Here is a 15,730-nt window from a genome sequence, read left to right as displayed (position 1 = left end):
AAGATAAGGGGGGGTCAGGATTTAGAAACCTAATTTTACGGCTGGCAAGAACGTGGACTCAGGCAAAACTGTGTGCGCTGTAGAATTTGTTAGCTGGCCGTCATATTACCTTTTAATTATCCTAATGATCCCCAGCCGAGCTGATGGGGGGTTAAAAGGATATCTCCGGGGGAAGGCTTTTTAAAACAAAATTACTTTAGGCAAAAGAAAAGTCTAGCACCCAGGACAATACTAAAGAGGATGAGTTATTAATTACTTATTGAATGACTCACTAAAGCTGTATATTTCAGGCAGAAACTAACTGTCCAAGATATACGACTTACTACACAAAATTTTCATCTTCCATTCTGAACTGGATGGAATCCGTTTCCTCACCAAGCTCTCAATATTTAAAACTTCATCTTCGCTTAATTATTTCAAAAAACCCGAATGAGATAGGAATGATTAACCCTACATTAATGAAAAAGGAGTGGGCTTTAAAAGCTGTCAAGTAAACTGTCTACAGTTACACAGTTTGTAAGCTACACAAGGACTGGGATTCGAACTCGTAGCTCTCGGGCTCCGAAATCTAAGCTTTTCTCGCTACACTCAAGCTTGCGCTTCCACTTGGCTTCCCTAAACCGTCCGGTAGAGAGAACATTCATTATGAAGCTTTTTTTTTTCTTTTTTCTTTTTTTGTGTTTCCTTCTCTGTTGCCAACCCTTCCATTTCACACTACCTCCTATGTTGGGCTACGAATTCCATACAACAACAGTCGAGGTGCACTAAGGCTAGGAGTCGGAGTACAGACCCAAAGAACAGAAATTGGTTTTACTTCCTACGCGGAATGGAGGTCTGGCGCCAGCACCAAACGCGACAAACAGGCAGGGGTCCAGAGAGGCTGCAGACCGCGCCCAGGTCTCAAGTTTTAGTCAAGGCCCACGTTCCGGCCGGGCGAGGGGAGCAGAGAAGGTTATCCTTTCTTGACACCCTCGCCGCCGCGGGAGCACAGAAGAGAAGGTTGGAGTCTCAGTAATAGTGCCCACAATAAATTCAAACCCCCTCTTCAGCCAGTTAAACGCACTTACTTGAGCGAAGTAATTTCCAAGACACAAGGCCGGCACCGGCAACGGGAAGGGCCCCTCTGTCCTCCTGCCTCAGACGCTGGTGGTGACGACATCCGAGCCGCGCCGCCGAGAGCGAAGGCCCGGCGCACGGAGCGCGCGCTCCCGACAGGGGCTGGGCGGCTCCGCGGCGCCACCTTTAAGCGTCACTGGTGGGGCTCTGCTTCTGAACACCGGGTTTGAACATGTCGCGGCTGAAGGGAGCAGCTGGGCGGGATCCCCGAGCGGGGTTCCGAGCTGAGAGGAGAGACCGCGGTGCCTCCGTACCCCAGGGGCTATTAAAGGCGGCGAGGAAGAGCGGGCATTTAAACCTGTCGGGCCGCAACCTCAGTGAAGGTAAGATCCAGAGGTACGACCCGATTGTGCGACCTGGCAGAAAGCACTTGCCCCACGTAGCCTCCCTTTCCTCTGGCCTGGGTTTGGCCGCCTTTTGCCCAGGCTCCTAGCCAGGATCCCGGTGCTCGAATTCAGGCACATAACATTTCCACTGGTTCGGTCAGCTCGTTCTGTTCCTCCTTTCGCTCCAGGAGTGTCTGGTGCAGCGAATGTGCTGGGAATACGGTTAAAATTTAAACGGGGCGCTTTCTGGGATTCCTACATTCTATGGAATAACAACATAATGTTTGACTAAATTAGCTATCAAGTGATGGGCACATGCTTTGTTTCTTTGGCCCTCTGTTCCTCCTCTTAATTTAATCACTTAGGGCAGTTATCAGCGCTAAAATTCTGTATTTTATCTGCTCCTTTGTGAACTTAGAGTGAATGTCACTTCTCTATCAAGACCATTTTCTGTGTGCAACTGAACAGGAGGAAATACAAGGAATAATGAACATTATCCTAAATTGAAGATCAAGATGGATGTCATACTGAGTGAATTTGTGGCCATCCTGAAAATCTAGTAAAGATAAAAAGCACAAATCTGGACACCATGAACAAATAATAGCCAGATGCTCTTCTGATTTTCTGTTGTATACGGGAGGGAGTGGGAAGTGGGGAGAGAGAGATTATGGCATTCCTCCTGTTTTCCTCTGCTTACATTTAGGTTTAAGGCTACCTGGGATTAAAAGCTTCCATTTCCTTGTAATGATTGCTTTTTTTATTGTGCCATGTATAGAGTTGACCATTCAAGCAAATACTTGCTGAATGAATGAAAGAGTATATGACAAAATCTCTGCTCTACCTAGAAAAGCTTTTAATCAATGGGGACATTAGTATTCTAAAACTACAGATGTGCATATATACGCTTGCTTTTTCCAAAGCCTGGAACTTTCTACATGATACCTGACTAGGGTTCACTCTGCTTCCTGTAGGACTCTGCTCAGATAGGCCCTTCCTAACTACGCTATCTAAATACCATTGCTAACATGTATTCTCTGTTTTTTAATAGCATTTATTACTATCAGAATTTATATTATGTATTTGTTTATTGTCTTCTCTCCTCTGCTAGAGTATTAGTTGTATGTGGTCAAGAAGCTTTGTTTTATTAATTGTTGTGTCCCTAACACTCAAAATAGTGCTTAGTACATAGTAGATTCTTATTAAACATTTGTGGAAGGAATAAGTAAATGAATGAGTACTTCCAAATACTAAGTGTGTGCTGGAATATACTTATTGATTGGATCCAGATGGTTTAGTCTATTAAAGTTTCAGGGAGCAAATGAATTTTGACTCCTAGCTTCATGATGACATGGATCAGGGCTGTTTAGGTCATTATTGTATAAACAGAGCCTAACATAATATCTGGCACATACTAGGTACTCAGCAAATTATGTTGAAGGTACAATATTTCATAGGAGACAAAAGATGTAAATGGGAGAGGCATATGGTATCTATAGCTTATATATAAAAAAGGAATCCGTGTTATCATAATATAAAAGGTTTTTCTTTATCTAGTTGTAGCCTTCAACTTCATCTCTTGTCTTTCAGCCTTTGATATCCAAACTGCAGTAATTCTGAACTATTTGTAGTCCAGTATGGGGCCATGCTTCTTATTTCCATACCTTTGCTCATGTAACTTTGAGATGCTTAATCTCCCGGTGTTTTATTTTCTCATTTATAATGTGATAGTAGGAATAGAACCTACTAAGGTTTAAATGAGATAATACACATAAAAGTACATGGTAAAAAGTACATGGTAAAAATTGGCCATTGCTATTATTATTGCAATAGCCTCCTAAATGGTTTCCTGAATTTCTTGTCTTAAATCTCACCCTCTAAATCAGTGCCATTACCAAGAATTATCTTTCCAAAACAAAGATCTTACTATGTCATTCACATTTAATGACTCCCAGTAGCCCACAAGATTCAGCATAAAGTTCTTAGTACAACAAACAAAAAAAGTCTTTTGAAATCTTGCCCCTAAGCGTCTACAATAAAGCCTCCTGTCTCTTTTCGGAATCCTATACTTTAACAGCAACAACAATAGCAAATTGTTTTTCCCCCCGAACAACCGTACTTTAAGGTTGTTTTAGAACAGTTTTAGGATTCCAGAAAGTTGAACAGACAGTACAGAGAGTTCTCGTATACCCTCTCTCCCCAGCTCATAGTTGCCCCTATTATTAACATCTTGCATTATGTAGTACATTTGTCACAATTGATCAGCCAATATTGATATATCATTATTAATTAAAGTCCATTATTTACATTACTGTTCACTCTTAGTCTTACACAGTTCTATGAGTTTTGACAAATGCATGATGTCATGTGTCTACCATTCCAGTATCATATAGAATATTTTCACTGCCCTAAAAATCACCTGAGCCCTACCTGTTTATTCCTTACCTTGCTTCTCCAGAAGCCCTGGCAGCCACTCATCTTTTTTTTTTTTTAATAAATTTATTTATTTATTTATTTATAAGTGTGTTGGGTCTTCGATGCTGCACGTGGGCTTTCTCTAGTTGTGGAGAGCGGGGGCTACTCTTCGTTGTGATGTGAGGGCTTCTTATCACGGTGGCTTCTCTTGTTGTGGAGCATAGGCTCTAGGTGCGTGGGCTTCAGTAGTTGTGGCTCGCGGGCTCTAGAGCTGAGGCTCAGTAGTTGTGGTGCATGGGCTTAGTTGCTTCGCGGCATGTGGGCTTTTCCTGGGCAGGGCTCGAACCCGTATCCCCTGCATTGGCAGGCGGATTCTTAACCACTGCGCCACCAGGGAAGTCCCAACCCCTCATCTTTTTACTCTTTCTATCGTTTTGCCTTTTCCAACACGTCATATAATTGGAATCATACAGTATGTAGCTTTTTCAGACTGCCCTTTTTCACTAAGTAATGTGCATTTAGGGTTCCTCCATGTCTTTCCATGGCTTGATAGCTCATTTCATTTAACACTGAATGATATTCTATGGTACGGATGTACCATTTTATTTATCCATTCACCTTTCGAAGGACATTTTGGTTGCTTCCAGTTTTTGGCAATTATGAATGAATCTGCTCTTTGTGTTCAGGTTTTTGCGTGGACATAAATTTTCAATTCATTTGGGTAAAAACCTAGGAGTGCCTTTGTTTTGCTTTTTGGAGCTTTCTGGATTTTTTTTTCCTTGAATATTTTTGATCTGCAGTTGGTTGAATATGCACATGTGGAACCCAAGGATACAGAGGGCGGATTGTATACTCCAGGTCTTTCTTTCGTCCTTTATATTTATATGATTATATAAATGTATTTGTAAAGTGCAGTCATGTCCATTGTTTTTAAATTGGAAAAATAGAACCTAGCCTTTAATTTTGCTGTATACAACAAAAAGCAGTTAAAATTCTGTTGATTCTTTTTTTTAAGAGCAAATGTGGATTTTTATTTTGAAAGAAATCATAATACATTTTAAAAAAATTTAAAGCTAACAGAAAATTTAAAGCTAACAAATAACAAAAACATTCCAATTTTCAGAAAGAACAATATATATTTTTTACTAACTACCTAACAGCTATATACAGTGCATGATTTCTATAATGCTTTATTTCCTACATTTTTTTTACATCTTTATTGGAGTATAATTGCTATACAACGGTGTATTAGTTTCTGCTTTATAACAAAGTGAGTCAGTTATACATATACATATGTTCCGATATCCCTTCCCTCTTGCATCTCCCTCCCTCCCCCCCTCCCTATCCCACCCCTCTATGTGGTCACAAAGCACCGAGCTGATCTCCCTGTGCTATGCAGCTGCTTCCCACTAGCTATCTACCTTACGTTTGGTAGTGTATATATTATTTTGTATCCTGCTACTTTACCAAATTCATTGGTTAGCTCTCTTAGTTTACTGGTAGCATCTTTAGGATTCTCTATGTATAGTATCATGTCATCTGCAAACAGTGACAGCTTTACTTCTTCTTTTCCGATTTGGATTCCTTTTATTTCCTTTCCTTCTCTGATTGCTGTGGCTAAAACTTCCAAAACTATGTTGAATAAGAGTGGTGAGAGTGGGCAACCTTGTCTTGTTCCTGATCTTAGTGGAAATGGTTTCAGTTTTTCACCATTGAGGACGATGTTGGCTGTGGGTTTGTCATATATGGCCTTTATTATGTTGAGGAAAGTTCCCTCTATGCCTACTTTCTGCAGGGTTTTTATCATAAAAGGGTGTTGACTTTTGTCGAAAGCTTTCTCTGCATGTATTGAGATGATCATTTGGTTTTTCTCCTTCAATTTGTTAATATGGTGTATCACGTTGATTGATTTGTGTATATTGAAGAATCCTTGCATTCCTGGAATAAACCCCACTTGATCATGGTATATGATCCTTTTATTGTGCTGTTGGATTCTGTTTGCTAGTATTTTGTTGAGGATTTTTGCATCTATGTTCATCAGTGATATTGGCCTGTAGTTTTCTTTCTTTGTGACATCCTTGTCTGGTTTTGGTATCAGGGTGATGGTGGCCTCATAGAATGAGTTTGGGAGTGTTCCTCCCTCTGGTCTGTGGGGACTAGTGCCTGTGTTCTGGTGGATGAGGCTGGATCTTGTCTTTCTGGTGGGCAGGTCCACGTCTGGTGGTGTGTTTTGGGGTGTCTGTGGACTTATTATGATTTTAGGCAACCTCTCTGCTAATGGATGGGACTGTGTTCCTGTCTTGCTAGTTGTTTGGCATAGGGTGTCCAGTACTGTAGCTTGTTGGTCGTTGAGTGAAGCTGGGTGCTGGTGTTGAATGGAAATCTCTGGGAGATTTTCGCCGTTTGATTTGGAGCTGGGAGGTCTCTTGTGGACCAGTGTCCTGAAGTTGGCTCTCCTACCTGAGAGGCACAGCACTGACTCCTGGCTGTAGCACCAAGAGCCTCAGTATCATTTTCTGTTTTAAGAATGGAAAGGTAGTTCAGCCCTTCCTGTAGCATGGTTGCTATAATCTGTTTTTCTTCAATCACAGCATTTAATCTGTTTACATTTAATATAATTATTGATACATTTGAGTTTAAATCTATATTATTTTATTTTCATTCTTTCCATTTTGTTACTTTTTTCTTGTTTTATTTTGGTTTAATTTTTTTTTAAATTTTTATTGGAGTATAGTTTATTTACAATGTTGTGTTAGTTTCCGGTGTACTTCAAAGTGAATCTGTTATACATATACATATATCGACTCTTTTTTTAGATTCTTATCCCATATAGGCTATTACAGAGTACTGAGTAGAGTTCCCTGTGCTATGCAGTAGGTCCTTATTATTTAGTTATCTATTTTATATATAGTAGTGTGTATATGTCAATCCCAGTCTTCCAATTTATCCGCCCCCCAAAAAATTCTATTGATTGTTATTCTTAAGTGGTGGCCTCCTGAAATGGATTCTTCTTAATGAGGTCACTTGTAAGAGCTGTGAGGCATTTTACTAACTAGATGGGGTTGTTAACTGGTATCCGTACAGTGCAGATAAATATTTACCTGTAACTGAAATCTGTGTACTCTTGAGGGTTTTTAGATATGCTTTCTTTTCTAGTTCCTTTGTGAAAGAACTAGGTCCTAGTTCTTCTGTAAAAATACTATTTATTATTTTCCTCTTTATATAACCAATATGTCTACTATAGAAAACGTAGAATCTATATACAGCATACAAAATGAAAATAACCATCTACGGTTATCACTGTTGATATTTTGGAGGTTTTTCTTTTATAATTTTTTTTTGTGTGTGAATATATTTAATTTACTTTCTGTTTTTTTATTTTTAACAAATTTGGAATTGTACTGAATTCTGCTTTTTTGACTTCTATTTGTACATTTTTCAGGAACACTTGAAAAATAGAGTCATTAAAATAATCAGATAATAGTCTGTCTTATGAATATTGTGATTAATTTAAATATCCAAATATTGTTGGCAGTTTTAGAGTCATCATTCTTAGTGTCAGTTCTATAAGTTACTTAGAAAGGTATACCCAAACAAAATAACTAATAATAACCAGCTTCAAAGAAGAACATTAGAAATATTCTGGAAATGTTAAGTGACAGCTCTTTTTATGAGCAGCAGTGTGGGAATATATTATCTTTTGTTCAATATAGATATTGCAGCTCTTTTTCATTGGACCAGATAAAATGAAAGTAGAATTGTAAAGGAGATATTGATTGTTGCCTTGTGCTTGTATGACCATGGCAGAACAGAAGTGTAGGAATGTTTTTGAGTGACTTATCAAAAACTCAATGAAAGTAAGAGGGGCCAGTGTTTGGAGCAAAAGAATGCTGTAAATTCTAAAGGAAACCACACTATTGAACTGACGAGAACATTAGTAAGTGGATGATTTATTAAATAAGCCAATTAAATTAGTTTGGAAAACATATTATTTGAAAGAGAAATATGGGTGTAAGGCTATCATTCCTTATCTTGAAGAGAGCAGTTTGGTTAGTTTCTGTTTGTGGAATTAAGTAAATAGGTCTAGGGCTTCTAGGCCACAAGATGTCTTTAAGTGACAGCTCTTTTTATGAGCAGCAGTGTGGGAATATATTATCTTTTGTTCAATATAGATATTGCAGCTCTTTTTCATTGGACCAGATAAAATGAAAGTAGAATTGTAAAGGAGATATTGATTGTTGCCTTGTGCTTGTATGACCATGGCAGAACAGAAGTGTAGGAATGTTTTTGAGTGACTTATCAAAAACTCAATGAAAGTAAGAGGGGCCAGTGTTTGGAGCAAAAGAATGCTGTAAATTCTAAAGGAAACCACACTATTGAACTGACGAGAACATTAGTAAGTGGATGATTTATTAAATAAGCCAATTAAATTAGTTTGGAAAGCATATTATTTGAAAGAGAAATATGGGTGTAAGCAGTTTGGTTAGTTTGGTTAGTTTCTGTTTGTGGAATTAAGTAAATAGGTCTAGGGCTTCTAGGCCACAAGATGTCATGTTGTCTGTTTTAGGGTAATGAGAATTTGCCATGTTCAGTTTGTACAGTTTGTTGTGACACAATAAAAAGTGTAACACAAATCATATGTTTACTAAGATTTTAAATAACCATCCTTAAATCTGTATTAACCATGTTCTGGTTTACTATTTAGCTTAACTCTGTATTTTGACTTCTGATTGTCTTAATGGAATTTACTGTTATATTCTAAAAAGCTAATGAGAATTAACCAAAGTATCCAGATTTTATAACAAATAATTCCAGAAAGAAACTACACTTCCAGGTGAATAGATCGTCAAAACAAGCTAATTCTTAAACAGTTCTTAGAAATAGAAACACGAGGCAAGTGCCTTAATCCATATGTAATGGCAAAATCTGAGGTGAACATTTAATTTTTAGTGTACTGAAATCCAGGGAAGTCTACTTGTTTAGATTATAAAACAAGGACCTTGATAGTTAATTGAAAACCCCATTCCTATTTCTTGATCTGTTGATATATTTCTAAATGTTAGTATTTTAACCTTTTGGGATGTGTATCCCAAGTTATCGCCAATGCCAAAGTTTATTTAATAAATTAGTGCAAATTTAAACTTACCCTTATATTAATATCATGTTCACTCACTTGCATTTTAATATGTTTTCTTGAGTAGAAGAGAAAAAATACAGGCTGGGAAGAATGGAATTATAGTTTCAGTGAGGCTTGTCTTCACTATAAAACTGAATGTACCCTCAGGTTAATGTAATAAATTCAAGCATGTTTTTCTCTTAAAGTGATTAGTAAACATGTTTCCTTTTTATATGTTTAACATTATTTCACTTTTTCCTTACAGTATCCTGGACTTCAGGAAAGAAGTGTTCTCTTCATGCATTCTAAAATAACAATGGTTCAGGTGTTCTAAACCACAAAGATATATTCCTTTGAATCAACCTAAAGCTGCAACTGAGTTAATGCCTTCCATATAACTTTTTAATTTTACATTGGGGTGTGTGTGTGTGAAACTTTAAAGATAGTCTCAAAGTGACACTATAATATTATGATTTATCAATTTGGAATTCTTTGTTTAATGTAATGAGGCCATTGGTGGCCATACATAAACTACTGTGGAGAAAATTGGAATGTTTATCAATGAGCTTTCCCGGATCCTTTACAGAGTGACTTGATCTATTGGTTTATTCTTTTAAAGTGTTCATTATTGGGTAGACAGTTTAGTAAATGGCATTTGTAAGATAAACTATTATCAGAATATTACCCTGCATCTAGCAAAAGCCTTTTTGTACTGCTGTTACTGGATTCTAGCATTTAAGTGACAGTAGGGCCCTCTCATTTAATCAATGAGGAAACTGGGGACCAGAGATACTAGGTTACTGGCCAGTTTGATTAATTATACAGTTTAAACCAGAGCCTTAGGTCCCTAACTCTTTGGTCATTGGTATGTCCATGATGCTATACTGTGTATCATAGTTGAATATATTTACAATCTTTTAGAAGATGGTAATCAACCTAGACTAGATCTAGACTTTAATGGGTATGATTTTCTGCCTTAAGTAAACAGTTATTATTGTATACTGTGCATGATCATTATATTTATGAAACTGTCCAAAGGAGTCAAAAAATTTTTTTAATCTCATGATTTATTGCTCCTATAGTTTACTGGCTACACATTCTTTTATTCATCCATGTAAACACCATTTTAGACATGTTCTTTATTTCTTCTCTGTTTCTTCACCTACCCACTTGTATCTTCCTCAAATTAGACAGTTCTCTGCTGTCAACCCATTTGTGACTCCCTATTTCTGTAATTAGCTGTTGTCAATGGAAGAAAGAATGAATTGCCCAAAAAAACATGTAAAGAAATCTTTTTTCAGTGTTTGTTAAGGGTCATGCCATCCCTTGTGGAAGTCTTTAGTCACATATGGTTATTTAAATTTTAATTAACCAAAATTAAAATTAAAAATCAAATTCTTCAGTCACTTTAGCCACATTATAAGTGCTCATTGGCCATAGGCAGCTAGTGGCTACCACATGAAATAGGGCAGATACAGGATATTTCCATCATTGCAGAAAGTTCTGTTGGGTAGTGCTGCTTAAGGGTATTATCTACCCCGTGAGAAACATATATATGTGTGTGTATATATATGTATGTATGTATACATATATATATACATACACATATACACTTTATTTTTTTATTCATTCACATATATACATATGTGTACATATGTATTCATAAGATTGTCTTGATATATTACACCTATATTTTAAAATTTTTCACTCTTTATCTTTAGTTATCTTTATTGGAGTATAACTTGCAAACAGTATGTACATTCATTTTAAGTGTATAGTTTAATGAGTTTTGACAAATATATACAGTTGTGTAACCTCTACCAAAATCAAGATAAAGCACATTTCCAGTACTTGAGCAGTTCCCTTTGCTGTGAGTCTACCCCCACTGCTAGCTCCATGGAACCAGTGGTCTGCTTTTTGTCAATATAGATTAGCCTCTTCTAGAATTTAATTCAAATAGAGTTATACATTTGCAATTTTTTCCGTGTTAGGCTTCTTTTGCTTAGTATAATGTCTTTTGAGGGTCATCCATATTGTTTACAGAAGTAGTTCCTTTTTATTGTTGAACAGTAATAGTCCATTGTATGTATGTATTTCAGTTTGTTTATCCATTTACCTGTTGAGTTGTGTTTAGCTTTTGGCTATTATGAATAAAACTGCTTATGAGTTTTCAAGTACAGTCTTTGTGTAGATATATGTTATCATTTCTGTTGAGTTAAATACCTGAGAGTGGAATCGCTGGACATATAATAATAAGTGCATATTTAACTTTATAAGAATTCACCAAACTGTTTGTCCCTGGTAACATGAGAGATTCAGTTGCCCCACATCATTACCAACACTTTGTATTGTCATTATTTTTAACATTAGCCATTCTTGTGGGCGTGTTACAGTATCTCCTTATGGTTTTATTTACATTTCCTTGATGATTAATTATGTTGAGTATCTTTTCAACTGCTCATTAGTTTTTTGTATATCTTTTGCCAAGTGTTCAGATTTTTTGTCTATTATTAATTGGGCTGTTTGTATTACTGAGTTATAAGACTTATTATATTCTGGGGATGCAAGTCCTCAGATATATTGTATATCTGTATTGGTATCTATCTAATATATTCTCCCAGTCTGTGGCTTGCCTAATTTTCTGAACAATTTCTTTAGAAAAACATAAGAGTTTTTAATTTTGATGAAGTCCAATTTATCAATTTTTTTCTTTTATGATTGTACTTTTTCTATATGAGAAATTTTATCCATCCCAAGGCTGTGAAGATTTTCTCCTCTGCTTTCTTATAGAATTTTTATAGTTTTATATTTTACATTTAAGTCTGTGCTCTACTTGGCATTAATTTTAGAGTGTGTCACAAGGTGAAGGTTGAGGTTCATTTTTTATCTATATGAACATTTGTTTAAAAGACTATTCCTTTCTTATTAAATTATTTTGGCAACTTTGTTGAATATTAATTGACATTTTATTGCCTGGAATTTTTTCTGAACTCATTTTTTTTTTTTTCCTGTTGGTCTATATGTCTGTCCTTATACTAATACCACACTGTCTTGATAAGCTTTATGGTAAAAATTAAAATCAAGTACGGTTAAGTCCTATTGCTTTCTTCTGTTTCAAAATTGTTTAATCTATTTTAGTTCTTTTGCATTTCAGTATACATTTTAAAATTAGCTTGTTAGTTTCTACAGAAAGGCCTTCTGGGATTTTGATTAGGATTGTACTGAATCTATAAGTCACTTTGAGAAGTGACATCTTAAAAATATTGAGTCTTCAAGCTGTAACGTGGTATATTTCTCTACTTATCTAGACCTTCTTTAAGTTTTCACAGCAAAAACCACAGGTCTTTCATGTATTTTGTATTTTCATACCATAGGTTTTGCATATATTTGTTAAATTTAACACTGAGTATTTCATGGTTTTAGATGTTATGTCTTGTAAATCTTTAAGCATTTAAGAATGTTTTCAGTTAACGATTGCTAATATGTAGAAACACAATTGATTTTTGTATATTAAGCTTGAAGTCTGTGACCTTTCTAAACTCATTACATATAATTTTTTTTGTAGCTTTATTAGGATTTTCTATATAGATGTTCATGTCTGCTAATAGAGACAGTTTTACTTCTTCCTTTTCAATCTGAATGGCTTTTATTTATTTTTCTTGCCTTGTTGCATTAGTCAGAACTGCTAGTAAAATATTGACACAGTAAGAATGGGCATCCTCACTTTGTACCCAGTTTTAAAGAGTAAGCACTGAGTTTTCACCATTAAGTATATTGTTAGCTGTAGATTTTTCAAAGATACCCTTTATCAGGTTGAAGGAGTTCCCTTTCATACCTAGTTTTTTGAGAGTTTTTATCTTGAATGATCGTTGAATTTTGTCAGATGCTTTTTTTTTTTTCATTCCTTGGCAGTCATATTGTGTTACTCTTTTTCTGTTAATATGATCAACTGCATTGATTCATTTTCAAATGTTAAAGCAGCCTTGCATTCCTTATATAAATCACTTGGTCATGGTGTTTAGATTTGGTTTTTGGTTTTTGGCTTTCCCCCCCCCCTTTCAATGTCTTTGATTTTGGTATCAGAGTAGTGCTGGCTTTGTAAAATGGGCTGGGAATTTTTCTTTCCTCTATTTTCTGAAACAGTCTGTAGAATCAGTATCATTTCTACTGTAAATGTCTGTAGAATTCACCAGTGAAGCCATCTGGGCCTGGAGTTTTCTTTGTGGGAATGTTTTAAATAGCAAGTTTAATTTCTTTGATAGATACAATGTGCATTATTGTGATTTATAAGAAATATGTATATTTGGTCATTCAGATGACCAAAATATATTTCTCAGAGATATTTGGTCTTCATCCATAGTTCCTGGCCCACAGCTCCCAAAACCCTTGGAATTTCCTGAATAATAAGAGCAATGGGAGCATCCTTTGTTATAATATTTGGTTTCTTGTCCTCAGTTCCCGAAAAACAAAAACAAAACCCCCAAAAAACTGCTTCAGAGCCATAAAATTTAAATGGTGTCTTGTTAACGAGACTTTAGTACCACAAGTGAGTTTATGTTAGTGAAAGTGACTTTTGCAAAACACCTAAGGATGGAGGCTGGTTGCCAGGAGAACTAACCACAGATAGAATCAGAATCAGAAACCCTGATTCTGGGGAGGAGAGAGGGGATAGAGGTTGAATCAATCACCAATGGCAAATGAGTTAATCAATCATGCCTATGTAATGAAGCCTCTGTAAAAACCAAAAAAAGGAGAGGGTTCTGAGAGCTTCCACATTAGGGAACCAGTATGCTTCCATGTGCCATTGTGCCGGACCATGAGCTCTACAAGGATGGAAGCTCCCTTTTTCAGACCTTGCCTTATGTATCTCTTCATCTGGTTGTTGGTTTGTATCCTTTAATATTGTTCGTAATAAATCTGTCACTAGTGAGTAAATGGGTTTTCCTGAGTTCTGTGGGCCATTCTAGCAAATTAACTGAACCCAAGGAGGGAGTCGTGGGAACCTCTGATTTATAGCCAATTGATGAGAAGTACTGGTAATAAGCTGGGCTTGTGACTGGCCTCTGAAGTGGAAGGCAGTTTTGTGGGACTGAGCCCTTTACTTGTGGAATCTGATTCTATGTCTGCTAGTAGTGTCAGAGTTGAGACACCAGGAGGGTGTCTGAGAATTGATTGTGTGGGGAACAATATGCACACTGGAATTGGGTCCAGGAACCCTTTCAAAAGGCTACTCAGATTTCCTATTGCTGTTGTGCATTTTTTCCCCCTTTGAGGGAATTTGTCCATATCCTCTAAGTTGTTGAATGTATGGATATAAAGTTGTTCATCATATTCCCTTATCCTTTTTTTTAAAAATAAATTTATTTATTTATTTTTAGGGTCTTCGTTGCTTCACGCGGGCTTTCTCTAGTTGCAGTGAGCGGGGTGGGGGGGATACTCTTCATTGTGCGCGGGCTTCTCACTGTGGTGGCTTCTCTTGTTGCGGAGCATGGATTCTAGGCACGGGCTTCAGTAGTTGTGGAACACAGGCTCATTAGTTGTGGCTCACGGGCTCAGTGTTGTAGCTCACAGGCTCTAGAGCGCAGGCTCAGTAGTTGTTCACAGGCTTAGTTGCTCCATGACATGTGGGATCTTCCCAGACCAGGGCTCAAACCCATGTACCCTGTACTAGCAGGCGGATTCTTCACCACTGTGCCACCAGGGAAGCCCCTTCCCTTATCCTCTTAACATCTGTAAGATTGGTAGTGATATTCCCACTTTCAAAGAACTGGGTATTGGTTTTATTGCTTTTTATCGATTACCATATTTGTTTTCGATGTCATTGATTTCTACTCTTTTTTTGTTTACTTTGGGTTTACTTTGTTCTTTTCTATCTTCCTAAGATTGTAGTTTAGATCATTGTGAGATGGGATTATATATGAGCAAGATTGGCCATGAGTTGATAACTGTTAAATGTGGGCGGTGGGTACGTGGAGCATTATTTCATTATACTATTTTTTAATTTATGTATATATTTGACATATTATATAACTTTAAAAATTACATAAAGCAAATGAATCTAACTCCATAGTAAATTTTTTTCACATTTATATGCCTATTGACATTTATTTTTTACCTGGTAGTTTCTGTTTTGCGAATTGGTAAGCTACTTTTAGGATGGCTCCACTGAATTCCTCAATAATTAGGACAATATACCTTTCGGTGGTTCTTCATATTTGTGGGGAGGGAAGAAAAGTGACATGAATCTTGGTGCTATAAACTCTTGAAGAAATTGAGATATTTCACAAACAATGGGAAAAAGAATGAGCAGTAAGTCAATGTTTATGGAAAAACAAATTGATACATATTTAATAACAGCAGTATAGTATCAACAATTATCCATCCCGTGATAGTTCCTACAAAGACAAATTTGGTTAACCAAAATATCTGAAGTAATAATGATAAAATTGTAACATTCATTTAGTGTAGTTCATGGGTAACAGATATTTTTGTTGTGTTGTATACAAATTTATTGTGTTCTCCACCTTCCTCCTTACAAAAAAAGATATTTTCCATTACATTGCCTTTTAAGTGTAATGGTCTTAATGTACGTTTGTACGTGTAGGTGTTAAGAGAAAAATATATGCACAATGCTCTACATATTTTCTTTAGGAGTAGACTTGTGTATATCACATAGCTTCTTCCATACATTTTTTTTTTAATGTTTTGTATTGTTTTGTCTTGCCTTGTTTTTTTTTTTTTTTTTTTTTTTTTTTTTTTT

General features: G+C 36.3%; 2 protein-coding genes across 5 annotated transcripts in view; one reads left to right on the top strand and one right to left on the bottom strand.

Moving 5' to 3' along the window:
• SRSF11 (serine and arginine rich splicing factor 11) overlaps nt 1-1,158 on the bottom strand; it is a 52,563-nt gene extending 51,405 nt beyond the window's left edge. For 2 of the 4 annotated variants that reach the window (XM_024734528.1, XM_024734524.1), the window contains exon 1: nt 1,068-1,158. The gene's annotated coding sequence lies outside the window, so the exon portion shown is untranslated. The remainder of the gene's footprint in view (nt 1-1,067) is intronic. The other 2 variants (XM_024734525.1, XM_024734526.1) reach the window with 2 other exon arrangements.
• A 109-nt stretch (nt 1,159-1,267) lies between these two features.
• The window catches only part of LRRC40 (leucine rich repeat containing 40), a 54,085-nt gene continuing 39,622 nt past the window's right edge, over nt 1,268-15,730 (top strand). Inside the window, exon 1 of the mRNA XM_024734621.1 lies at nt 1,268-1,439. Coding sequence (XP_024590389.1) covers nt 1,289-1,439 — 151 coding nt within the window. The 5' untranslated portion in view covers nt 1,268-1,288. The remainder of the gene's footprint in view (nt 1,440-15,730) is intronic.

This window comes from Neophocaena asiaeorientalis, unplaced genomic scaffold, assembly GCF_003031525.2.
Source record: "Neophocaena asiaeorientalis asiaeorientalis breed wild unplaced genomic scaffold, Neophocaena_asiaeorientalis_V1.1 scaffold15, whole genome shotgun sequence".
Taxonomy (NCBI): Eukaryota; Metazoa; Chordata; class Mammalia; order Artiodactyla; family Phocoenidae; genus Neophocaena; species Neophocaena asiaeorientalis.
This window is presented reverse-complemented; position numbering and strand designations above follow the sequence as displayed.